The 26,637-nt window shown below is 36.2% G+C and overlaps 2 protein-coding genes across 4 annotated transcripts; one reads left to right on the top strand and one right to left on the bottom strand.

The window, feature by feature from the left end:
- Positions 1-2,124: 2,124 nt before the first annotated feature.
- Positions 2,125-25,755, bottom strand: LOC114477165 (coiled-coil domain-containing protein 172). Of its 3 annotated transcripts, XM_028469315.1 has the most exons (8): positions 25,187-25,755; positions 24,691-24,776; positions 21,597-21,713; positions 21,095-21,260; positions 20,818-20,925; positions 19,307-19,409; positions 13,352-13,439; positions 12,696-13,191 (listed from the first exon to the last, which is right to left on the bottom strand). In XM_028469315.1, the coding sequence occupies exons 1-8, from the start codon at positions 25,263-25,265 to the stop codon at positions 13,183-13,185; spliced, it is 756 nt and encodes a 251-aa protein (XP_028325116.1). In that variant the 5' UTR covers positions 25,266-25,755; the 3' UTR covers positions 12,696-13,182. The 3 variants fall into 3 exon arrangements, with proteins under 3 accessions (XP_028325117.1, XP_028325116.1, XP_028325118.1); XM_028469316.1 differs by lacking the exons at positions 12,696-13,191; positions 13,352-13,439 and adding an exon at positions 2,125-2,182; XM_028469317.1 differs by lacking the exon at positions 12,696-13,191 and having other exon boundaries at positions 20,790-20,925.
- LOC114477167 (uncharacterized) lies at positions 7,183-11,348 on the top strand. The gene is made up of 6 exons (XM_028469318.1): positions 7,183-7,254; positions 7,326-7,414; positions 8,526-8,634; positions 10,714-10,826; positions 10,912-11,026; positions 11,096-11,348. The coding sequence occupies exons 1-6, from the start codon at positions 7,212-7,214 to the stop codon at positions 11,269-11,271; spliced, it is 645 nt and encodes a 214-aa protein (XP_028325119.1). The 5' UTR covers positions 7,183-7,211; the 3' UTR covers positions 11,272-11,348.
- Positions 25,756-26,637: the final 882 nt, after the last annotated feature.

Below are 26,637 nucleotides of genomic sequence, written 5' to 3'. Positions count from 1 at the left end.
AATAAAATCTAAAATAAATAAAAGCAGTATAAGTATCTGTTACATATTCAATGCTATTCCATTAAATCACCAATTACCTCACCAATAATTTACCATTAAATCACCAATAACTTACCATTAAATCAACATTAAATCCCATTAACAACTTACCATTAATTCCCCATTAATCACTAAGAAGTCATTATTAATTAAGCAATAACACCATTAAATCACTATTAACTCACCAATTAATAACATTAACTTAACAACTCACAATACATTTACCAGTTAAATCACCAATAACTTACGATGAACTCACCCATTGCTCAACATTAACTCACCAATCAATCACCATTAGACCTCATGGTGTAAACAACTCTCCAATAAGGGCTCCAGTCATGGCAAAAAGTGGCCTACATCAAACACACATCCTAGTGTTGTCTAGATAAAAATGGTATCAAAGAAAATTTGGAGAAAAGCACTTGAAAAAACTTTAATAAAGGTAAAAGCTAATCAGAGATGCTCAGAAACGGCCCCCGAATCAACGCCTCTACTAGGGATGTTCCGATACAACTTTTTCACTTCCGGTACAATGCCGATATTGCAACCTTGAGTATTGGTCGATACCGATATCGATACTATATCAGCACAAATCAAGCAAACCTTTATTACTTATTTTGTAGTGTGGAATGTTAGAAAAGACTTGATCAAGTGACGTTACGCAAACAGAGAACAATAGTCAACAATTCAACTCATCTTCATTTATTTACTGTCAGTATATGGTGGGAACCACTGAGGGCGGGGACAAAAACAAAAACTTATAGGAGCTCTTATGGCGGAGATTTTAGATGCAGTCCGATAAAATCCTATATTCGTTTTCTGGCTGATATCGGACCGGTATCCAATATCAATAATGGATTGGGACACCCTAGCCCCTACATCACATCTGGCCAAAAATGGCTGCTTAGTTGTATTTCAAGGAGTAAAATCGTTGAGCATTGTACGATTAAGATGTTTTTGATTTAATGTCTGCGTGTGTTGTGCACTGAAACTATCCATTGTAGTAATAGTAACAGTAAAATACATGTAGGAATTTGAAGCAGTGTTGAATTAGTCTTAAACATGGTAATCATATCAGTTCATGGCACAAAAGGCAGCATATGTTATTTATGAATTCTCTACGCTGAAACACGCAAATTTAATGATAATGCTGTTCCCGATGAAAGCACGTGTCCCCGTTTTTGTGTAGGAAATCATGTGATTATATTCCTCATGCAATTAAAATGTCATAAGCTTTGAATGCATGTCTCTGATCCCTGCAGGCGTCATCTGCTTCTGAAGAGGTTCTTCTCTTCTAACAAGGCAACACAACATGTTTGTTGCTTTTCATTGACATTCAAATTGTGAACATTGACAATGCAAGGTGATATGAATAAATCAAGAAAGCATGTGCTCCGATGAGTTATTTAAAGACATTTTCTAGTCACAAAGCAGCTCAAATACTGCTTCGGATTTCACAAATTGACCTTCACTTAGAGACTAACGGGGAGTGTATTTATTATCATTTGTGAGCTCTTATCACTTTAGATGAAATAGAGAACCTACTGTAACTCGACCTCACATTTGTGAGCTGCAGGAGCTTCGTTTAAATGGCAATATTTACAATACTATAAAGAGGCAAATTAAACCAATAACTCAGACGCTGAGAAATACCCAGTGGCACTTATGTAAATCCACAAAAATAAAGGGAAACTCACAATGCAGTACTAAATATTTATCTTTTTACACAATCACGCAGTGCGCTTTACACAAAAGCATTTCCCCACAAAAATCGAGCATTTCACATTCCAATCATCAAGCTGTTCAGGGAAGCCCGACACAGTCCCAGCACCCATTACTAGAATCCTTCTCTAGAGCAAAGCACACAGCAAGAGATTCAAAGCAGTTCTTTTATTTTTTTACAGAAAAAACATGTTTTTACAACCCGCAGATGTTTGCCAGCATGTCGTTTTAAGGGTCGTCTCCCACGCTGCTGGATGAAGACAGCAAACTTCTCAGTCCAAATCCTTCACACCATAATAAAACCCCTCTAGCAGGCAGTCCCAAATGTCCCCAGCTGGAAGCGGCTTGGCCTGCCTGCAATGTGTCATCTATGAGGTTTTACTGTTGACTCGTGAAAAATCCAGCAAGCAGAGCACACACACTGGAATTCACAACATGTAGTTTCAATTTAGTTTATGTGTTTCATTCCTATCTATTTTAATCCAGCAGTTTTAACTTTATCCACTAGTCCAGGGGTGGCCAATCCTGGTCCTCAAGAGCCACTATCCAGCATGTTCCAACACACCTGATTCTAATGATTAACTCATCATCAAGCTCTGCAGAAGCCTGATAACAATCCTGGTCATTTCAATCAGGTGTGTTGGAAGAGGGAAACATCAAGAACATGCTGGATAGTGGCTCTTGAGGACCAGGATTGGCCACCCCTGCACTAGTGCATCAACAATATATTTTTAATGTTCCTAATTCTGCAATTAAATTGTAAGTTTTTGTGAACTTACATGCTTAATTATGAAATACTATACTATATTTCACAATCTTCCAGTATCTGTATGACACAAAGATGCCTCAAAACAAACACCTTAAAGCTGCTGGGACTGTAACAGGGATGATAACTTGTAAAAGTTGTTCTCAACCACTACTGATGCCAGTGTGACCCCAAAAACTCTGTCAAGGTAACATTTTTGGTGTTTTCACAAATTAAAAGTTGTTGTCAAAACAATGGCAGATGTAAAACTTTTTCTTTATAATCAAATAACTTTATTATTAGAGTTCTAAAATATGTGATGTGTGATTTTATATTGGGGTTTATAGGAAGACTGGTCACAATTTTTACCTTTTCTTAAATTTTCATTCTTCAAAGCAGGACACAAGAGAAAAACTTTGGGAACTTAAAGAAACTTTTTTTGCTCGGCATTCTTCTACAGGATTCCAAAACCCATAATGCAATGGGCAAAGCTATTGTTAACAAGCTAACAAGAGAAAGAGCAGCAAGGTTAAGTCAATGCCATCAATAAAGAGAGAAAAGCTGAGCGAGGACAGGTGGTAAACAGGTAAAAAAAAGAAACAGGTGTTCAAGGCTGGCGGCTTAATTTTGTATTCACTTTTGCATCTGCCTAATATTTGAGTAATTATTTGTTTCTCTCCCTGTTCTTGAAATGTTCTGTGTTTGTTTAACATAAGGCTGACAGTCGTGACAAAGTACATTTGCAAACCCTTGGTGGGATTCATCTAGTGCGGAACAGTGGAAACGATCCTTTCCTGCAGGCTATGCCAAGTCCTCCAAACAATAGATGGAAACACAAATGAAGGAGAAGATAAATGAAGGTTTGCGATGTCAAGTGATTCTTCCACTTTCCCCTGAATGTTCTCATTCAACAAGCAGACACTTCTGTCAAGATAATGAGTTGTTTATTAGCAGAACGAGGGAAATTAGGATGAAGAAAGGCCTTTTGGCAGCTTCCTGCTGTGTTTCAAATATGAAAAAGCACAGCTGGAGAACTCACAGCCTCTTTCAACAGCCTCTGCCTTCTGAAATTTGCTTTAATTCATGTATGGAGGATAAAACCTTTTAGAACTGAGTTGTGTTGTCTTTCCAAGCTCAGTTAATTTTCCAAGGTTAACCTGTGCTTTCAATGGCCTTCACACATTCGTCTTCCCAAATCTCTGACAAAAGCCTTTCATTCACAATGATCCGCAGGTAGAGCAGCTTCCATGTGTTCAGAAAATAAATTAGCCTCGTGATAAAAACAAATAGGTAATTAAATGAGCTAATAGATGTTATTAGCGACGTGTCTGCATTCAAACCACCCCTGGAGGCACAGGGATCCTCTAAAACAAGACTTTCGAACAGACATGGCAACAATGCACGGAATAATAATGAGCTGAAAATAGCTTTCCAGATTTTTTCACATCTCATTCATGTGGATCATTTGACAACAGAGCTGCCATCCTCCACGATTGGGAAATTCTGTACAATGTGTTGGAAGGAAGCGAGAATGGGAGCATTGCCAGTGTCTGAAAATGGTTTGACTCTAGGAACTTGCATTAGACTTGTGCTGCATTTTGAAGGACTTCAAAGTTAGATTTTTATTATATTGATATAGTAAAAAACGGAAGCCATCAATAATCAAGGAGAAAATAAAAAAAAATCAATTAGCAAAAATCCAAACTCAAGGTAAAACTTGATATCATTAAAAAACAATGTTGTACTCAAGGCCAGACTATCTGAGACTAATACTAACCCAAGACCAGAATACAGCGAGACCAAGACCAAGACTTTTGGGAGTCGAGACAGAGTCAAGACAAATACCATAAAAATCTATTTTAAAAACCATGACAAACAAACATTTGACATTTAAAAAAACAAGGTTTCTGCAACTCTTTCAAAACACAACATCCAAAAATCTAAAATCTTGACAAACTTGTTTCATGAAATCCTTGCAAATAAACCCTTGTATTATTTAAAAGCCACTGATAAGCCCAGAACTATTTTAGGCCGATTGGCTGGTTGTCTTTTACATACACAAAGTGATAAAATAAAATATGTACCGTAGGTGGCAATTGACACCTATTCAAGTTGGTTGCAAAACACAAATAACCAAGAAAGAAAGAAAGAAAGAAATCTACTTATTTTAAACATTCTGACTAGAAAGAAGATGGACTGATGTCCCAGTTTTTGCAGGTTTCTGACTTGGGGTGCTGAAAAAAATCGATTCGGCAATATATCACAATATTACGTCGCGCGATTCTTGGATTGATTCAAAATGCATCCATATGAATTTTTTTCTTTTTTCCCCCAGCTGGTCAACATGCCCAGCTTGTGATTTTTCAAAAAAATCTAAAAAGAAAGTACTAACTGTCTTTATTTTTTTGTTGTTCTAGGCGTATACCTCAGTTAAGTTGCACTAAATCCAAGCTGCACTAAAGTCAAAATTGGTTTAAAAGCCACAAGCAGATTGTAAGTTTTTTTTTTTTTTTTTTTTTTTTTTTACTTGTTAAAGCCAATGTTTTGAGTGTAAAATATGCCAAGAAAATATATTTCATACATAATGTTCTCATGAAGGTGTACACATTTACAGATAAGTTGTTTCTTAAGTCATATATATATAAATATATTAAAAAAATCGCAATAATCACCTTATACGTTAATATCAGAATATATAGCATCGTATCAGGATACAAATCGCATCACTAGATGCAATTCTGACACATCAGGCCATCAGGATTTTTAAGGAGGCAAAGCTAAATGTTTGGATTGCTAGGGGTATGGACAAGTCATTAATATTCATTGATTTCATTTTCATTTGATTTCAAGCGAGTAGTGTGCCAAGAACAAAACAAAGGGATAGGCTACACAATAATAATCACTTATATACAAATGGAGTGGGGAGAAGTAAAACTTATTGAACCCCACTCCAATCTATCAAAGAATTAAATAGGGTTTGGACGATACACTGAGTTTACAATACGATACAGAAGACAACAATAGGCTCACAATAACAATACGATATGTTTTAGAAAGTAAAGAAAACCATAAATCTGGTGTGTAGTAGATGGTTTGGATTTTTATATTTTATTTATCTGCTTTGACACCACTCGTACCCTCAAATATCGCAATAAATCATCCCACATTTAGTCATTAATGTAGTCGTGTTTGGTTAATTATTCATCATAGCAAGAAGACTGTGTTCTCAGGTAGATCACAATCATGTATAATACACACTGTGTGTCTGAATTGGTGTGTGTGAGCATGAATCTATGCAGACGTTAGAGAAGGCATAATGAAAATGAATGAATCACAGACTGCTCTCATATACGAAGACTCCCCGATGAGAAGAAAACTGCAGAGACTACCCCAAAATCCAACTGTGTTTATTTTATATTTGCTGTTCAATATGAATCACACTCGACAATTTCATGCATCAGAGTTATTGTATGCATAAACTGGTTGTTTCATGCTTCACAAGGTTTCCTCCCTTTCCCAAATTCATGCAGATAAACACACTCTCCCACAACAGTTGTTCTGTCATCTGTGACCAGCTAAACCACAGGCAGCCAGAGAATCAAAGCATGTCGGACACCTTCAGGTAAGGAATTAACACCCATCGTCAGGACTAATCTTTGTAGCTGAAATCAAACGTTAAAAAAGCAATCCTTGGCGTTAATGAGCTCTATCACTCTTTGGAAAAGCTTCAATTATTCATTCACTCCCGGATCGTCAGACATTCATAATGAATACGATCCACAGTGAATTATTTACGCTAGTCATCATTCGTGGAACAACTTACCGACTGACACTGAGTCACCCAGTGAGTGTGATGGTTGGGTAAGTGTGTGTGTGTGAATCTCATGACACATGGTGCCATAAGAGAAGTGACAATAGCTGGAAATGCAGCAGCTAATGTGTGCTAGCAGCTCCCCCAGCAGCACAAAGTGGGAACATACAAACAGTGGAGACTATGCACTGTTTCTTCTCACTTGTGTATAAAATCATCAAGTACACACATTATAAAGTATGGAAGGATTGAGTATGCAAGAAATACCCGGATGCATACTATATCGGAACATAGTATGCACGGTGGACGCACTAGTCATACTCAACCGCCCCATGATGCATTGCGAGCAGAATGTAAAATCGTCCTGGGATCAGCTTCAAACTAAAATTTAAACATCCTCTTTTCAAAACAAAAGCAAATCTTCTTGTCTTCCATTAGTTATTTTTAACTCTTGTTAACTGGGCTCTTGTTTTGAAGTTAACTAGAAGTTTTGTTAATAGCACAATGGCGAGTCTCTGAAAATCTTCAAAATGTCAGAATGAAATGCATTTCTGTGAGTTTTATGGATCAAATGAGCACATGTTGATATTCTACTTGGTCACTTTCTCGCTTAAAATGTTTTCAGAACTTTCAAATGTGGAGAATCAACAGATACTGTACTTGTAGTGTATAGTACAAAGTGACTTGCCATTTCCAACACAGCCTATGTTTTTAATGTTATCTGCCCATGTAGGGTCAAAGTTCAAGTTGCATCATAGGCTAAAACTCAGAGTTTGGGAAATAACAGAACTGCGAAACCACTTTCAACAATGTTGTGCAATTCAGTAAACAGGCAAACCCGATAAAGTGACCCGATTCAATTTCAGGGGCACTAAACAATCTGAAACTCAGGCCATGGCTTTGAGGGAAACACTGCTTTGTCTCTGCTCTTTTGCAGGTAACCTTTGTTTGTATACTCAGATCATCTCGTAGAAAATCATGTGCATGCATGTGTGTGTGTGTTTGCAGTGGTTACTTTATCTGCAGCTCAAGATGGACTTTCCTCGAACTGCAATTCACAAGATGAACCGTTTGACCGTCTGTCAGCTGATTTGAAGGTAATGCTATTCGATATTAGAATTGTCAATCCTTGTAGATCGGAAATATTACATTGAATTAACCAAAAGAAGTATTATATGAGTGAATGAAATGTGTTTTAGGACTAAAGAGTATTTGTTTTAGCAGTGGGGGCCAAATCCAATATAATCAGGCCTGAAACTTGACAAGCAGTTCATATTATTTGTAGGAATGTAAGGATATATCCTAAAACAGCTAAAAATCTATGCAAATAACAGGGGATTAAAATCGATACAGCACAGTATGTGCTTCATTACTCTGCTTAAACAATAGAGGAAGTGCTGTGACTGTTTTAGTGCCACTTGTTTAGATGTTGCGGCCTCTGGCTCAGCTGAAAATCGGGGCTGAACCAAGAGCCAAGCCAATCTCACTTTAAGCCCGTTTCAACCAAACACTAATTACCTCCGCGCACGCATGAAAAATGATCCTAGGCGAGTCAGCAGATACACACACCTTAAGACAAATATGTATTTATACAAAATATTTATTTAAATTTGCATTGGTGATAAATGAAGAAATGTGCAGTTTATTTTTGGTGTATGAGTTCAAACGGTTTGTAGGAGCATTAGAAGAAAGTATGTTAGTTGAAAAAAATCTTGACAATTTAAATAAAGAGAAGAATCTGTATTTTGACTAATCTGTTGTTTTCTCCCAAATATGGAATTAAGTGCATCATTAAATCCCAATCTTTGATTTGAGTTATTTTTGTTGTTATTTTTAAACAAAAATTCAAACCGAATCGTGAGCCCAATGTCGGGATTCGAATTGAACGTTGAGTGCATCCTTATACACCTAATTATTTGTGCTTCCTCTCAGGCCATAACAACATGTTTTTAGTAATAGAGAAATCACTAGTCATCAGTTTCACAATAAACCACAAATATTGACATTGAATGTTAGGCAAACAAATGTTTTTGCAATCACTGGTTACGGCCTGAAAACACACACACACACGACACTTATGTAAGCAAAAATGTATTGTATTTCCCCTTTTTTTTTTTATCACCAAAGGATATAATTAAAAAAAAAGAACAGAAAGTGCATCACATACAGTACTGTCGGTAAAATAAATGTTCTATCTTGAATGATAAGATGATTGTAGAGTCGGGAAAAATGCCACCTGACTGGAGCTTGGAGCGGACAGCTACACTGCTGCTCCACATGAGGAATCTGACTGGTATTCTGCGCTACCGGCTGAGAGGTGGGTTTTATTAAGGAAACTTTTGATTGTTCTGCCAAGTTTTCGTGCTAGTTTGTTTATAAAAGGGGTGGGGTTAACAGTACTAGTTTGTGATGCAAGATGGTCCTAAAACATCACATGATTTGGTAATCAGCCAATAGCAAAAATCTATTGTAATATCAACCCATAGAGGGCAGTCACTCTGACATTTTACAACTAAATAAGACAAAATGAAACACTGACTAAAATGTTGAGAGTTGAACCAGGATCAATCAACAGCACTACTTCATACCCAAATACATTTGTATTCAGCAGAAAAAAGTTTTGGGATTTAGCTTCTCTTGAAGCTAAAGCATTAACATTAAGTATTTATTGTATAAACCTATTTTAAACTCTGAAGACCCATGCATTTAAATACATGGCAAATAATGATGGCAGGACTGTTGATTTGACCAGAACCGTTAGGAAGTAAATGAGACGTAAAACTTTTGGAACCATCACTTAACACATTTAGAATAATGACCAATCTGAGCTTTACAGGAAAAAACTGAGTTATGTCCATCTTTGTTGTCCTCCGATGTAGTTTAACTTTTAGGACTGTGTGTTTTTGTAGTTATTTTGTGTATCCTTCTGTAATCTTGTGGGGCTTTAGAGACGTTGTTTCTTTCTGTAATTGTGAAGGTTTTTGAGGCAGATAGTGTATACTTGTGTTGTCGTTTTGTGTTTTTGTTAATTTCGTTTTGAGTCATGTTCTTTAGTTTTGTTGTCACTTTATTCAATCTGTCATTTTGTGTTTTTTTGTAATCATTTTGTGAATCCGTTGGGGTGGACGCATATAGACCAGGATCACATGTGGCCCCCGAATCAATAGTTTCCCTCTTCAGGACTAGTTTTTGTAGGCTTATGATCTGACAAATGTACAAGTCACATTAACATCTAAATATGGTTACGGCATTCTTTCAAACTCATTTCTTAAACAATGCTTTGAAATGTATTATCCTGCAGACATCACTGTCTATTCTTTCCTTACCTCTTTACATTGGCTAAAGCAGTTCTTAAAGGTCCAGTATTATGCCAATTTAACTACATTTTTTCTAAGAACCCCAAAAACATAGTACTTGAGGTTTGTTCTCCCAAACTCGCCTGTTTCCCAGAGTTTTAGCCCTCTGAAAAGTTAGTTTAATGATGCTTTTAAAAACAGGCTGTTTTGGGGCCTTCATGCATATGCATGAGTGGGCGTGTCTATAGACGCTGACTCCACACAACAGCTTTATCATAGTGATTTTATTTTGCTATGCACACACATTCTTTTCAGCCAAAAAACTGTACATTTCAGTAAAACACTTCTATTTAAGCAGTTATTGTGAGTCAGACAAAAGCTGCTCCACGGTGAGTGTTTAACACAGCAGCAGCAGCAGAGTTAGTCAGCTGTTTTAGCCGTTTCAAGCACTCACCGGAGCTGCTACTTTCTTCTCCTCCTCACCACTACTGAATACAGGAATAGTCCATTCAAGGTGATAGTCCAATCTTTTGTTCAACCGCTACATCGCATTGGGTCACAATGTCAGATCATGTCAAAGAAGATACGAGGCAATATTACGATTGGCTGCCCACTGCTCCTCAGGGCGGGATTAAATGCAGAGAACACATTGCATGTACCGGTATGTAGCTTTACATATATGACCATAAAGTATAATAAATATTCCATATTAAACTGCAGTGTTCGTTTTACCTGTGAGGTAGTTTGAGAAGGAGGAGCTCACATTCTTATATAGCATAGGAGGAGGCAGAATTGTCAGGAGGAGGAGTTTCCGCTACATGACGTCACCTGGCGAGAAAAATCCAACTCACCCGTTTGGAGCTGACTTTTTACAAAATGTGGAACAACAAGGGAGGGAGGAAACAGAACTTATTCAACTTTGACCCTCTGAATGAGGGTAACGGGATGAATATCACTGTAGCAAAACCATCATAAAGTTAATTTTTCATAATACCGCCCCTTTAAGTTGGAAAATATTTGTTAAAAAACATGTTTAATATTAAACAACTTCAAAAGATCACACTTGTGTAAATTGACAAGTTATGCTTTTCGTTGTGTAGAATGCGTCGGAGCTGAGCCAAAGCAATGCCCTGAAGCTGAAGTACCTGAGAACGGAGGCCTAGCATGTGTGACCTTTGCTAACAGGCGCTATTGCAAACCTATGTGCAACCACGTGAGTGACGCAATGATTACTTGTACTGTCTAATGCTTACTTTCACCTAACAAACACGTCATAATTCCAAATCTGATTTTTAAAGGGTTATGATTTTGGCTTTCTAAGAAGAAGTCGTCCGTTTGATGAATGTAGTCATCAAACATCGTATAAGTGGAACAGCCAATATGTAGGAGGAAACAAGCTAGCTGTATGCAATGGTGAGGCTCGTTCATCTGCTGCTGCATTCTTTAAAAGTGTGAATACCTTTGAATTCATTTATTTTACAGAGGCACCCGTTCAAGTCGGAGGAGCGAGTACGGCTTATTTTGCCAAAGATCAAGACTGTCTGGCAGTTCGGAGCAGCAGTGAGTTCACAAACACGATCCTGGAAGACTTCAAGAATGAGATAAAGAAAGACAACATTGAAGGAGAGCCGCAGGGTGCCTGTCTTATCTGTGGATAATCATCCAAACAGGTCGAAACGTGTGATTCTTAATACTGTACAAAGAAAGCTATATTAAAGCTGTAACTACACCTGGATGGGGCTTGTGTTTGGTTTGGTTTTGTTTTTAAATTGCATGAAAAACATTGATTTATCCTGAGCATCCTGTAGGTGGTGCCGGAGGCAAAGGAAAGGCAAACATTACTTTTTAAAGATATTTCACCATCAAAAGTAGGTGTTTGTGTGAAGACGACAATCTGACTCTGAAAATTAACTTGCAGAGATTCTGGAGACAAGCACCAGTTTACAAGTAGAATAACAATTGTACACACTGCTTTATATTGTGTTGTCCTCTGGCTGATCTCAGTATTTATAATCACACCTTCACTCACTCAGATCAAGGGTAAGAACTACAAAGTCTGAATGAATTTAAAGGGTTTTTACTGACACAACAAAATATTAAATCAAATCAGAGAGAATAAGCCCTAAAAACACACATTGGTTATGACTTCATATGTATGTATTGATTAGTGGTGAGATGATACACTGAGTTTAATTGATCATAAAGGGCTCGGAATAACGATTCTATTCAATATTTTTTGAAAGTGAAAAAAGACTGAAAATGATTGCAATTGAGAAAATTTTTTGACTCTTATTTGACTAACACTGGACATACTTACTCTGTATGGCCTTTTCAACTGAATAGAAATATTCAAAAAAAAAAGAAGAAACAACAATCTGGTGTGTAGTAGATTGTGCACTCATGCAATACATCTTGTAATGTTTTAATATCGCGATATATCGTCCCCACATTTCAGACTTCCTTTCCATAATGTTCCTTTTGTTTTCAATCCTTTCAGCATCAGCACTTAATGAGCTTTCAGTTTGAACTCCATAAGGCAATCGATCAGTCCTTCATTCAGCACTATTAATCAGAGGTGTCCCGATAACACTTTTTCACTTCTGATACAATACCAATGATGCAGTCTTGAGCAATGGCCGATACCTGAATAAATCCGATAGAATATCAGCACAGATCTTTCATACTTTCATTACGATTTATTACTGTGGAATGATACATTGATATTACTCAGCAACAGTAGTGATGATAAAAACAGTTACAGAAATGTGCAACATAAACTGAAATTATTTAATAAAAAAATTAATTAGAAGATCCTGAAAAATAACCTCAACAAATGCAATTAAAAAACAAAATGTATATTTCTGAAATGCTGAATAACCATTTGTTTGACTTAAACACAAGAATATTCTGCAATTTACATTCTACAATGTATTGAAGTGTTTTAATAGAACAATAAATTGATTTAATCAAAGCCAAAAGTTTTGGATGCAGCTGTAATGTATGCTTTCCACTAGAGGGAGCCACCGTCTCAATGGTGCATGTTCCCTGTTTTAAGGAGCACAGGTTAGACTTTTCTCCCTTCTGCACCATACTTGCTTTACAGCTGTTATTTAATCCTCTAAAGTGTAGAATTTACCCTTTAACGACTCAATATTTTAAAGAAAGCATGATTCCTGAACTCCTCAGTCGTGTCTTGTAATGAAAAGTTAAAAAAAAAGAACTTTGGAGACAAGGCATTTCAAAATCTTCTCCTCAATTCTTTTCCGTGTGCTTCTATTTTCTATCATAATAAACTGAGCAATATCAATACTTTGGTAAATTTAAAATTCATCCCATTTCAGATTTCAGTCTTTGAACTTCCTGCCACATGTTGAATGTCTTGCTCTTGTAGGTTTTGAAATAACAGGCGACATTTCTAATGAACTCAAAACTTTATAGAAAAATGAAACATTCCGTCATTGTGAAACAACTCATTTTAATTGTATAATAACATAACTTTTTGTCACCTGCTTTAAATCATTTCATCATACCCTCTAAAGCTCCAAATGCTGCTCACACGCATGGCTGTTTCACAAACCCTGCAAAAATAAAGACAACAACAACACAAGTCTGCAAAATGTTCACTGTTTCGATGCTTAGAAAGCAGCCAACTATGTTTGGCACTGATTTTTGCTGAATTCTAATCAAATATCAATGACAGTTTCGACTCAAACAGCCTCAGTTTACACAGTAACTCACAGACTGCAGGAAGTGGATTTCTGATCTGAGCGCATCACGCTCTTGCTCGAGGTCTCGGTCTTTATGCATCTCTAGCTCCCTCCTCAGCCTGGTAAGCAACGCATAAAAGAAACTAAATTTACTCTCACAAGACAATGCATGTGAATTAGTCTTTGTAATAGGAAGTTTACCATAATTTCCGGAATATAAACCACTACTTTTTTCTCACACTTTGAAACCTGTAGCTTAAACAATGACGCGGCTAAATTGTGGATTTTATGACAAGAGTAAGAACGCTATTGGTTGTGGTGATGATACTGTATATTGTTTTACGCAGTTAAAACAGCTTGGAGTCAAACTGACCCTAGAGGAACACCAATGTGTGCAACATTTATGCTTAATCTCTTGTCAGAAATGTTTTTAATGGCCATGTACAGTTTTAAGGACAGCACAAGGAATTTGTCTTGGTAGTTGGTGCACAAAAACAAAAACAAAAAAACAAAAAAAAAAACAAAGAACAACCCAGCAACAATAATAATAATAATAATAATAAATATAAAGGATGAGGGATAAATAAAGGATAGATAGAGAATAAAGGATAATTAGGGTAAATATAAATAAATATATATATATATATACAGTGCAGCAGATAATGTCATCATGGAGATGGTGATGGGGGGGGGTTCAGTGGGTGACTTGGGGTGTGTTCATGTGGATGGTGGCAGAGGGAAAAAAGCTGTTTTTGTGTCTGGAGGTTCTGGTCCTGATGGACCAAAACCTCCTTCCAGAAGGGAGATATTGAAACAGTTTATGACCGGGGTGGGAGGGGTCGGCCACAATCTTTCCTGCACGCCTCAAAATCCTGGAGGCGTACAGGTCCTGGAGGGAGGGCAGATTGCAGCCGATGACCTTCTCATCAAATTAGGGAAAGGCATGAAATATAAAGCAAAAAAAAAAAAAAAAGGTCAACCTTTATTTTTTGAATGATAAACATTGATTGAAATTGACACCAAGGATAATAGGAGGGTTAAGAGAAAACACTGAAAAACACTATGGGCTCTGTTCTCCCAAGCGCATAAGTCAGAAAAGCCACGCAGCAGCACTGTTTTAGGCTGCGCGCTATTCTCCCCCTGTACTTAAGTCAGCCGCTGCGCACCTCCATCCCAGTTATGCACTCTGGGCCAGATTTGAATGGGAACACCATACAAATCTGGCTTTACGCATATTCTCCCAATATCGCCCAAAAATAATGACATCATGGCCCAGACCGCCTCCATTCACAGGCTACGCGCTTGAGCCTGGACCGGAGAAAGGTGCGTAACTCCAGGCGTGCAAAAAAGCACTTAAGTCCAGATGAGGGAATAGGGCCAATATTAATATACACACATGCATATGTACCAGAAAATATCTGCTGGCTTTACTTTTCATCATTAATTTAAAATGTTTACTACATCTATCACTGAAAGGCATGAGCAAAAAACAAATCCCTCAAAATCGAAAATTAGAGAAGTTGAAAGAATGTGAAGCCCAACAAAGTACACAAAATAAATCTAATAACACTCAAAATCCACAAAAAGATTCCAAAAATTTACAAAATGACTGACCGAAATTGTAACAAGTGCACAAACACAAAATGACTTCTAAGACACACCTAATGCCCACAAAATTACAAATAAATACACAAAACAACAATACAGATAATGGCTCTGCAAATGCATGAAATGGAACAAAAATTCATAAAATGACAGAGAAAAAAAAAACATAACACCAAATAATCAAAAAAAATTACACAGAAAATTACTAAAAACAAGAAAAAAACTGTTCTTTTCTGTTTGAGCTCAGATTAAGTCATCATTCTAAATGCTGATATGAATGTGATCAAAGTTAACTTTCCACCGTAATATCAGTTGTTACAAAAACTGTGTGCAAGTGTGATAATGATCTTCCTTTTATGTATACATCTTGATGTTACACCTGATATAATCTAGAGATAAATCCCTTTCTCTTTATATTAAGTGATTGGTGTAGTCTCAAATGTTAACTCCAACGTTAAACTTCTCCAACAAGCTCCAGATGAACTTCCCTGGCCATCTTCTATTGTGTTCTTTGGTCATGACCCAGGGGAATACTGCACATGAAGCTCAAGATATGCAGAAGCCCCCAAAGGACAAATTCCAAAACAGAAACTCTATTGACAGCTATGAATCAAGCGTAGAACTTTCTCACAAGTTGAGATCATTCAGCTGGAACGTTTTAGAAAAGCTGCTTGGAAGCTTTCATGTTGATGGCTGCTGGGAATTCAGAAAAAAAAAAATGAGATGCAGATGCATGGGAAGTGGATCAGATCAGACCGCATCCATAAGACTAAGCACACACCTCAAACTGGTCACACATCACAGCACAGCATTGAAATGACTAATGATATTTCACGACCTGCTACTTGGGTGTTCTTTATTCCAAACATGATCACAGGAATCTGAGCTGGGAAGAATCACAGAAGTGTGTGGTAAACATGCCGTTCTTTGGCACAGACCACGGGTTTATAATTGCCACCCTGAGGCTGTGCGGAAAACCCTGGAAGGCAACGTTTCTTCAAACAAGACAAAGGAAGTCAAAACTTTTCCTGGCCCTGGGAACACATTGGAAACTGCAGGACCTAATACTACTGTAGCAATGCGTCACAAAGAGACCAAAGGATAGCTGTGACCTGCTGGTGCCAGTCCAGTGTCCAGGTAGACCACAGGCCAGATATGCCCCTAGTGCACCCCTCTAAATTCATGTTGAAGATATCAAATCTTAGAATACACAATGTAACATAAATTGGCATATGATACACCAAAAAAAAGGTTTTTTGTCAATGTTGGTGGTGTTACATACTTCAAAATGCCATAGTTACCCTCAGAATGGGAATATCGACACATAACTGCCACCAAATGAAAGCTTAAGTTCTATTATTTCCACTCGAGTGCAGTTTTCTTCATTTTTGAGCTTGAGCAATGACAAAATTTACTTTAAGGGTATCATCGCTTAAGCCAGTATAACTCTTCACATATTATATTGAGAAATATATCAATGTTCAATTTTTATTGAACATTTTAATATAACAATTCAAAGCAGTGTAACCAACAAATAGTATAGCAATAATACAGATCCCCCATCTTGAAAAAAAAACAAACAAACCATCTTACATATTACAAGAGTCACATGTCAATTATCCTGGGTTCCCAGATACAGTAATTCAGTACCCGTTTAAACAATTTTGTAAATGTACTTTCCTTTCATGCAATTTCTCAACCTTTCCAAAACAATAGTATCAGTAATGATTTCCATAATGAGACAGTTGGCCAAGCATCACCAACCCATTTGGTCATTATAGCCTTCTGTCCTAACATAAGTAAAAACTGCATAATGTTCCTTTGCAATTTTAAGTGATCAGGAATGGAGCCTAAAAGACAGTAGTGGGTTTGGTTGTAGTTGTTGATTATTACACTAATCTCTTTACAGATTGCACTTCTCATTTTTTAACCTTTAAAAAGGAATTGATACCCTGAAGCCACACACCGAGTTTGGTTATCCTTTAAACAGTTTCTGAGAAAAGCTGTCCTCTTTAACTCGGACGGACACACGGTTGAACAGAGCTCAAACCTATATCCCCCTTCCACTTTGTGGCGGGGATAATAAACCACATTGAAATAGTAATACTCATCTGTCATCTGAGCTGTTCAATTAAAAGATCCGGGAAGAAGGTAAAGAAAAAAACCTTACAACTACTTGGTCTCCTTTCTATGAGTTTGGCTGAATTGAAGGTGAGAAATCTCTTTCGGTCTTTTATTGGAAGTTAATGAAACAATAAAACAGCCAAACTAACATTGTATTTCTCCACTGTGAAAACAACCAAGGGGATTCAAACCTGACTTCTTTCAGAGCACATTAACAGTAAAATCTTTTTTTTTTTTTTTTCCTTTTTTCATTGGAAATTCACAATTAAATAAAAAAAAGACCTTTTCCAATCAACTCGTATTAATAATTTATGAAGGAAATTCAGAAAGCAAAACACTACAATGAACTTTCATCATTTTGTCCTGCACACATGGAATGAATCCATCAGGTATCACTCCACTGAGTGTCTGCCTGTTTTGCACACTGAACACTTTTTAAATGACTGTAGCACTCCTTCACATTGACATGCATTCAATTTCCAGCAATCGATACACAGAGAGTTAAATATGGGTTTTAAAAGACGCTGCAGAGGCTGAGGGCACGATTGATGGTTTCAGAGCTGAACGGGTGATCATAAGAGTAGCTGGGATGGAGACGGAGGAGGAGGGGGGAGGAGCTCTCTGGCAAAGCCCCATCCTCAGCACTTCCTCCAGCTAATAGTCCCGAGGGGAAACGAAGGAGTGACTATGTGTAATGAGGTTGATGGATGAGCAGGACATGGAATGCACATGCATGATGCAGTGAGGAGCGGAGAGAGAAAATAGACTGACAAACAAGGGAACAAAAATAAAACAAGCAATGGCATAGGCGACAGGGTTAGAAAGTACACATTTTTCAATGTGGATAGTCTTTAAGTAGTTCTTTAAGTAATATTAACCACAAATATATATATATATATATATATATTAGTTTAACTTTTGATCCAAAACACCATACTTATGTAGAGTCATGTAAACAGTGTCAGGTGAGTCACTGCACTCTTTGCCCAGAGATGAAACTAATGAAGGGCAAATATTCCAATGCATTCGTTTATGTAACTCCACATCCCACAATGCAATGCAAAAATATTTTCTGACAAACTTTGAGCAGAAATTTCACCTTTTTCCATCATTTTTCTGATCAAATTACTAGGCTCTACACAATTTCGGGCCGATCACTGATCGGTCAGTTTAAAAAATTCAGTCCTAACCAATTTCCTTCGGTACTACCGATTAACAGAAAATCAAACAGTACCAGGTTTCGGGACCTCAACTCGATTTTCCATGCAGGACCTGAACACAACATTGCATGCAAAAGGGCGTCATGACTTCAGTAGCTGAAGATTGAGTAAACATGGCTGATAGTAAGCAATTTCAAGTAGCAAACCAATTTTTTTTCTTTATTTGTTGCCTTAAATTAACAGCACTTTACTGCACAATGAACACCCAACATCGTGGCATCAGGAGGAGGAAGTATCAGCCTTTCCTTCCTGCATCACTATTGATTTGTCATCCATTAATTAACTAAAGGAAGTCTCTCTGAGCAGATAAAAGGTGCACCAGCACTCTCACATTACATTTTGTTGGCTCTAGATCTACCCCAAACTATTCTAAATTAGGCAAAGTTCATCAACATTCTTGTTTGTTCACATACTAACTGTACTACAAAAATGTGTGCAAACTAATTCATACACATTTCACAGCTTATCACTGCCACTTTCCCCTGAAAACGAGTAAGAAAGGGTCCTTTTTCTGAGTATAAATAGAAGCCAGTTAAGGTTGTTAATACCTACATTTTAAATGCAACCAGGAAATACCCACTGGATGAGGTTCTGCTGTCGACCAAATACTCTTTTCATTTAGAATAAAAAAAAGCTTCCAGGACAAGCTCACGGACACCTTTTCTTTATTAATCATGCAGAATCCAGAGCTGGAAAACACTTCATTCCTAGATCTTTGTGTTGTTTTGGACTTTATTGCTCCTGTTGAAATGTTTCCTTTGCATGAAAACACCGTCCCAGAGTGGAAAGACACAAATCCTCAACTAATTAAACCTTCCAGCTGCTCAATGAGGAACATTTAAAACACCGGGAAGCTCTGTTGGAAACTCTGTGAACCATTGTTATTAATGAAGTGCTAAACAGCCCACTGCTGTGTTTACATAGTTCTCTTCTTTTTCTCTTTGATTTGTTTTTATTTCCCTGCAGCATTGGCTATGCGACATGATGCAGTTGCATTTGTGTGTATGTGTGAGTGTGTGTGTGTGAGTGGCTCTGACCTCAGACAGGTGCTGTCAGTGAGAGGTTTCTGATGGATGAGCGTGAGCTCCGCTCGCAGGGACTGTGTCTGTTCTTTGGCATCGCTCAGCTGCAGCGTGAGCTCTAAATTCAAGACAACTTGATTAAATATAATGCCACACTCTCAATGCAACAGGACAGATACTTTCCCCCTTTAATGGAGAGCTGTCAGAGTGAAACAAAGCCTCACACGAGGACGACAGAGAATCCGATATCTTGTATTTTCAGTTTGGTGTTTCAGACGTTAGTACTAGTCAAGGTTTATTAAATAGCTGTAGTGAGCTTTGATCTGTTCATGTTCAATCTGTTCACCTTCAAAACCATAGCAGCTGCTACCAGATCAGTTTCAATTATAGTGTCCTATTAGGGATGCAAAGGGACAGAAAACTTGAGCTCGGAAATTTGAGGAATATTCAAAATTATACACTCTACATTATAATTAACTGGACATTGGATGTAATTCTAAATAACTGTATCATATCCAAACACAAATCTTACAACAATCTTGCATACAATCAAAAAACATAACATTTCAATAAAGGGTGTGAGAAAAAAATCAGTTCAGCGATATATCATGATATTTCACCGCGCAATTAATGTATTGAGCCAAAAATATTTAATTGCGTTAACATATGCATAGCACATAAACTCCCGGTTAATAGGTGTCAGTTAACCACATCAGACCTTAAACTAAACTACCTCACTCCTCAATGCATTTTAGTTTAGTTTATAGATTTGTGGTTACTTTTTTTTAAACTACTTAAGAACTTATGAAGTTGCACTTGTATTAATTTCCCCACAGCTCTGAACAGCACTTTGTGATTTTATCTGCAAAAAGTGCTTTAAAAAATAAATTACTTTCTTAACAGAATCAGAATCTGCAAAAGTTAAACTTTTTTGAATAATGTAATTTGATAAATGTACCACTTGTTTTTGATATTAGCGCTTAAATTACAGTTATTTACCATTTACCTTTTCTCGCAAGTTTAAAAAAGTAAATAACTACATTGCATTTCATACCATTTTGTACATATTGCAATGTATGTCATTATGTTTAGTATAGAGATATATCGTATTGTAACATGATGCAAATGATGAATCGTATCGTCAAAATTCATGGCAATGCACACCTAAAGGGGAAAACTCTACGTAAAAATTAAGGGGAGATTTTCAAAATTAAATACAAATGTGTAATCTTTTTTATTTTAGTTATATACCTGCATATATATTTATATTTTACACATACTAGGTTGTCTTGCATGCTTCCTTGTGTAAAATCCCCTCTGGGATTAATAAAGTGATCATCATCTATCTAGCTATCCATGTTGGAAAAATAGATTTTTAGAATCCTCTAAAATATCAGCATCAGTTATTCAAAATCGCTCCCAATTTCCGGTTAATTCTAATAAATAAAAATTCTCGTGAAAAGTTTATTCTTAATATCCCCAAAAATCCCAAACTCACATTTGAACTTGATTGTGAAAGGTCACACCTGTTTGGATGCTCTCCAGTCCCTGAAGCTCTAACACGAGTAAACGCTTCTCCTCTTCAATGGAGACCATGTGGGTGTTAGTGTTTGAGTACCGAATCTCCTCCATTTCTGACCGAAAGAGGAAGAAAAAAATGTAACAATGCTTTGAAGAGTCAAACAATGAAACAGTTGTTCTTAACATGCAAACACATGATTTAAACTCTGCAAATTCTGTGATGTCCAGTGATATTTAACTATAAACACACCACGTATGAGTTATAATTCTCTGGTTTATCACCTTTGTGTAATGAATCCACAGCTCTCTCCGCCTCCTGGAGCTCAGCGTGGGTCCTGCTCTGAAACACAGCTTTGTATTTTCCTTGAAGACTAAAATCACTGTTGAACCTTGTGATTTCTTGGAGAAATCGTTCCTTCTCCTCCTTAGAATCTCTTTTTATCTTCACCTGGAATTAACAGCAACAGACAGTTCATCTTTTCTCCTGAGTTTGTGTGTGTTTATGGAAATTTATAGTAAATATTCAATAAAATGGAAGGAAATGTTATATTCCTATATATCTACTTGTATTTAATATTTGAATCCTCATTTATGTATTAACACAATCCTTGTCTTGGTCGCTATGTTCACTTTTTAATCATGTATTTAAATTGTATGAGTATTTCTGTCCCCCTTTATTATAATTTCTATTTAGAGCCACTGTAACAAACCATTTCCCCCTGGGTGATTATTAAAATAATTCTGATTGTGAAATATTGCGATTAAAGAAGTGCTTTCCACGCACCAGATGTTCCCTGAGGTGGTTGTTCTGACGTAGCAGCTCCTCGGTTTGTTTCAACATCTGTTCTTCACGTTTCTTCATCAGGTGATGGTGGAGCCTCAGCGTAGACAACTGCTGATTCTGGAGGGTAAAAGATGATTGGACGGTGAGTGGTCAGGTGACACCTGATCTACAGACACAGGCTTTGGTGGAAAGAGAGAAATTACACAGGAACAAACAGCGACAGTTAGAATCAACTGAAACCATGTAATGATTACACTTTCCTTTATAAAGTCTGTCTCTAGGAAAGACTTTCAGATGGTTTCCCTTTTCTTTCTCTTCAACGTACAAAGTCAGCTCGCCAGTTTTTGAAACACTGTAATTATCTAAGGACAGTTCATATAAACTGTTGCAAAATCACAGTGTGGTGGTGAACACACCCTGCATATCTGTACACAGCAGAGTGTGTGCAGACAGACCGGTCTCTCTTATAAATGAGACCGTATTGTCTCAATGGGACTTACCTGTGTTAATAAACGGATTGTCATTTGTTGTATTTTTGTTCTCGTTTTGTGTACTTTTGTTGTCAGTTTGTGTATTTGTAGTGTAATTGTGTGCGCTATGGGAGTCATTTTGAAAATATTTCTCTAATTTAGTGTGTTTTTGTCACTTGTGGAGTCATTTTGTGAAATTTCTGTCATTTTGTGTGGGTTTTTTGTTGTAATTTTGTGTTTTTGGAGAAAGTAAGTAAGTAGTTTATTTATAAAGCGCTTTTTGCAGATAAAATCACAAAGTGCTGTACAGAGTTGTGGTAAAACTACAAGTGCAACACAATAGAAAAATAAAACAAGAGTGCATAAACATCATAAGAACAGCAACATTAAAGGATAAATAAAAATAAAAATCCAGTTAACTAAAAGCTTTTCTGTAAAGTGTAGTCTATAGCAGTTTTTTTAAAAGTGTCCACATAGTTGAGCTCCCTGAGAGACTGGTGCAGGTTATTCCAGTCTGGGAGCTACAGCCTGGAATGCCAGGTCTCCTCTGGTCTTAAAATTTAGGTTTTGGGGTCTTTAGGAGACCCTGACCTGAAGACGGAAGGCATCGCCCTGATGAGTAGGGGCACAGAGTTGGAGCCCTTTTCATACTTTTTTTTTTATAGTTTTGTATATTTTTTATGCTAATTTTCATATGTTATTAAAATATCTTGCGTGTTTTTTTGGAGTAAATGTGTGTATTTTTCTGTTTTGTGTATTTTTTTCTGGCATTGTGCGTTATTGTTGCCATTTTGTGTATTTTTGGTGTCATTTTGTGTGCTATGGGAGTCATTTTGTAAATTTTTCTCTAATTTTGTATGTTTTTGGAATCATTTTGTCGTTTTTTCTGTCATTTTGTGTGTTTTTGTAATTTATCTCAAATTTGAAATGTTTAGATAGTCATTTTGTGATTTTTTTTGTCATCTTGTGTGGATTTTTTTGTTGTAATTTTGTGAATTTTTGGTGTAATTTTGTGTGTTATAGGAGTCATTTTGTAAATCTCACTAATTTTGTGTGTTGTGTTGTAATTGTTCTCTAATTTGAAATGTTTTGAGAGTCATTTTGTGATTTTTTGTACCTTTTTGGGTTTTTTTTAGATAAACTTTTGTATATTTGTAACAATCTTGTGTGATTTTAGAGTAAATGTGTGTATTGTGGCTGTTGTCTATTTTCCTGGCATTTTGTGTGCTTTTTGAGTCATTTAACTTGTTAACTTTGGCATTCGAACGACGACTCAGCATTGAGAAACCTTTCAAATTAAACTTATTGTTCTTTTTTACGAGTACAGGAAGAAGCTGGCGATATTTCTACGAGGTCAAAGAGCCTACGTTTGACATCATAGCTCACACATGCTAAGAGCTTTGGCTAATGTTCTCCGGTGGAAATTAGCCATTGATTTTACAGTAGCACTTGCAATTGATCTTCTGCGCTGTTGATGAAATGAACGAAGCAGATTAAGTGTATTAAATCATAAAGCAGATCAGTTCATCAATAAGCTGCCAATTGTCACGTGTGTCAATGCCACTTGTAGTTTGTGCTGCCTAATGTGAAAACATTTATTACACTTTTTATTGATTCCTCTTTACCTTTTGCATTATACCATGAATGCATCACTTTGACTGACAGAATTAATGTGTCACCGCCAACATGAACCAAGTATTTCAGACATGAGAACTGACGGCCCTCCCTTTAATTTTGTTCGGATCTCAAATTAAATGCACAAAATGACTAAAAACCATGCAAAATGATAAAAAAAAAAACCTCTCAAAACAGCAAAAACACACGCATTTACTCTAAAAACACAAGATAAATACAAATATATACAAGAATTTATCAAAGATAATTCAAAACGACAGTACAAATACACAGAATGACTCCAAAAAACACAAAATTACAACAAAATAACCACACCAAAGACAAGAAATTCACAAAATGATTCCAAAACACACAAAATGACTCCAAGACACACAAAATGACAGAAAAATACATAAAACAGCAAAAAATACACATGTACTCTAAAAACACACAAGATAAATACAAATATATGCACAGAATGACTCTAAAAAACACAAAATGACAACAAAATACCCACAAAATTGGAGAAAATTACACAAAATGACGTAAAAACAGTCAAAACAGCAGAAATACACACATTTGACAAACGAAAAAAAATCACATTACTTCAAAACCATGTAAAACGATTATTACATAGATACATAATGACAATTATCTATCTATTTATTAATATAGTCAAGTTCATTTTTGACAATGCACTCATTTACAAGAGAACCCTGTTTTGGACAACATATTAATAATTTAAAAAACACATTTTAAGAGTTACAGACAGAAAGAAAATTGGGAAAAATTGAAGCAGAAATTCAAACAAAGTCAAGTTCTAGTACAACAGGTTCAAATACCAAAAATGTGAAAAGGTTGACAGTGAGGTTATTTATTTATTTAAAGTTCTTAAATTGAACAGAATAAAGCTGAAAAGTGTGGCTGTAGTTTGTTCCAAGTAAAATGAAAATAGAAACACAATCCCTTTATTCGTCCTTGTATTACTACTCATTCTTATTTGGCCTCACCTTTTCATCAAGTTCCTGCATGGTCTTCTCATATTTTTCCGTAGTTCTCATAATGTTTTCCTTGCATCTGATGATTGAAACGTTTACTATAAAAGATGAATAAATAAATAAAATTAAAAAGGAGAAAAATATGCTTAAGTCACAATAATTTTCCAGGAAACATTTTATTTTTAAAGTCTCAGAGCTCACAATTTGATAAAGTTTCCTAAACACTGACTTTAAAACTAATAACATGATGGGGTTTTTTTTGGGAACACTGAGTGACCACCAAGTAGCATGATCGCTAATATGTTCAATACACCCATAATTGCTAAAGGGGGACTAGAGGGCTGTATGTAACATTCCCCTTAGTCTTTGAATATTTGTCATATTGTAAAATGTGTCTCCAAATGATAAAAATCTCTTGGTACTAAATATAAATCAATAAATTCAAACAAAACCGTAACTGAATTTACAGGTGAAGTTGGTAAGCTAGCTAGTGTGACCACAATCTTACCTTCCTTGAGTTTTTGAGTCTGTTCGGTTAACTGCTGCTCACTCAGAAGAACTTGTTGAAAAAATCTGTCTAAACTCATTTTAACTCAATATTAGGCAACAAAAGTCAAGAGAAAACCGTTGTATCTCTGGGTTAAGAGATCAGAGTCTGCGTAATTGATAGCGATTCAATCACACAAGGTCATGACCCTCAAGCCCCGCCCCGTTTTAAACAAACTGATCTTTGATTGGCTTACGTTAAATCTGTAGCGCTATTGTAACCAATTAGCTGTGGCACTTATCAGGTAGAGAAAGTGGTAGCCAATCAGAAATCGAGCAGGACTGCCTTAAGGTTTCATTAATGGTGCATTCAGGGACAGTTGTATATTTTGTTTAAAATTACTTAAAAAAGCAGAGACTTTGACAACTTTTGTCACAACGGGGGCCACAAGAAAGGGATTGTTTGATCCGAGGACCACATTATCATCAATAATGTCAGAATTTAAAATAATTACGAATTTGAACATTATTACTGTAAAGGAAATTAAAAAAATGTTTTGTATGTTTTTTTGTTTGTTTTTTTTACTTGTTTTGTTGTATTCTCTATCACTTTGCATATTGTTGCAGTATTTTTAGTATCATCTTGTATGTTTTTCTTGATTTTGCGTGTTTTGAAGATATTTTAGTATTTTTGTTTGATGTTTTTTGATTTTTTTTCTGTTATTTTGTGTTGCCTATTTTTGTTTTTGGTGCGTATATTTGTTGATGCTTTGTTAATTTTTCAGTTATTTTTATGTATAATTATCATTTTGTTTTGTTTTTTTCTTATACTTTTGTTTAGTTTTTTTTTTTTTTTTTGTAAATTTTAATGCTTTTCGGAGTAATTTTGTGTTCGTTTGTTGTTGTTTTTTGCTGTTTTGTGTCATTTTTTTGTCATTGCGTATGTTTTAAGGGGTCATACTTGGGAGGGCACACAAAATGAGAGAAAGGTCCACCAGTTACTCATGCCTGTCCTGAAGGTGACTCATAAAATTATGAGTCAAAACAGTGACTGGATTAAAAAAGATCATTTTTTAGTGTTTTTTTTAGCTAACAATAGAGAATCTTTTAAGGTGAAGACACATTAAAGAGTCAAGAAGCACATTTGTCATGCTGTTGCTGTCCTTGTCGACTACAGGGGTAATAATACAAAGCCATTTCTTTGCTAAAAACAAAAAATAAAAAAAAGTGGGGCATATCTAAACTGCCTCGGAGGGCATTGAAGCCATTTATCTAAGTTTTTGGATGTTTTATCATGACTTTACCTTTTAATGTGTCTTCTTCACCCCTTAAAAACAATGTTGTAAACTGAGAGGAACAGATTTTATAACACATAAGACGTACTCCTTTGAGAAATAGGTTTTAACAAAAGATTGGGGATTTTCTTTTTTAAATCTTACAAAAATAAATCAATATTTGAGCTATGCCCTACAA

This window comes from Gouania willdenowi, chromosome 15 (genome assembly GCF_900634775.1).
Source record: "Gouania willdenowi chromosome 15, fGouWil2.1, whole genome shotgun sequence".
Lineage (NCBI taxonomy): Eukaryota > Metazoa > Chordata > Actinopteri > Blenniiformes > Gobiesocidae > Gouania > Gouania willdenowi.
The sequence above is the reverse complement of the archived record's forward strand: the minus strand, read 5'-3'. Positions and strand labels throughout refer to the sequence as shown.

What these genes read in the sequence shown, in the direction of transcription:
- LOC114477165 (XM_028469315.1), bottom strand. Translation starts at nt 25,265, where the DNA reads ATGAGTTTAGACAGATTTTTTCAACAAGTTCTTCTGAGTGAGCAGCAG. An exon ending in TGCAGGAACTTGATGAAAAG is followed by an intron (nt 21,714 to 24,690) that starts GTGAGGCCAAAT and finishes TTTACCCTCCAG; the next exon opens with AATCAGCAGTTGTCTACGCT. An exon ending in TGTGGATTCATTACACAAAG is followed by an intron (nt 20,926 to 21,094) that starts GTGATAAACCAG and finishes TCTTTCGGTCAG; the next exon opens with AAATGGAGGAGATTCGGTAC.
- LOC114477167 (XM_028469318.1), top strand. Translation starts at nt 7,212, where the DNA reads ATGGCTTTGAGGGAAACACTGCTTTGTCTCTGCTCTTTTGCAG. An exon ending in TTGTCTCTGCTCTTTTGCAG is followed by an intron (nt 7,255 to 7,325) that starts GTAACCTTTGTT and finishes GTGTGTTTGCAG; the next exon opens with TGGTTACTTTATCTGCAGCT. An exon ending in GTCTGTCAGCTGATTTGAAG is followed by an intron (nt 7,415 to 8,525) that starts GTAATGCTATTC and finishes TTGAATGATAAG; the next exon opens with ATGATTGTAGAGTCGGGAAA.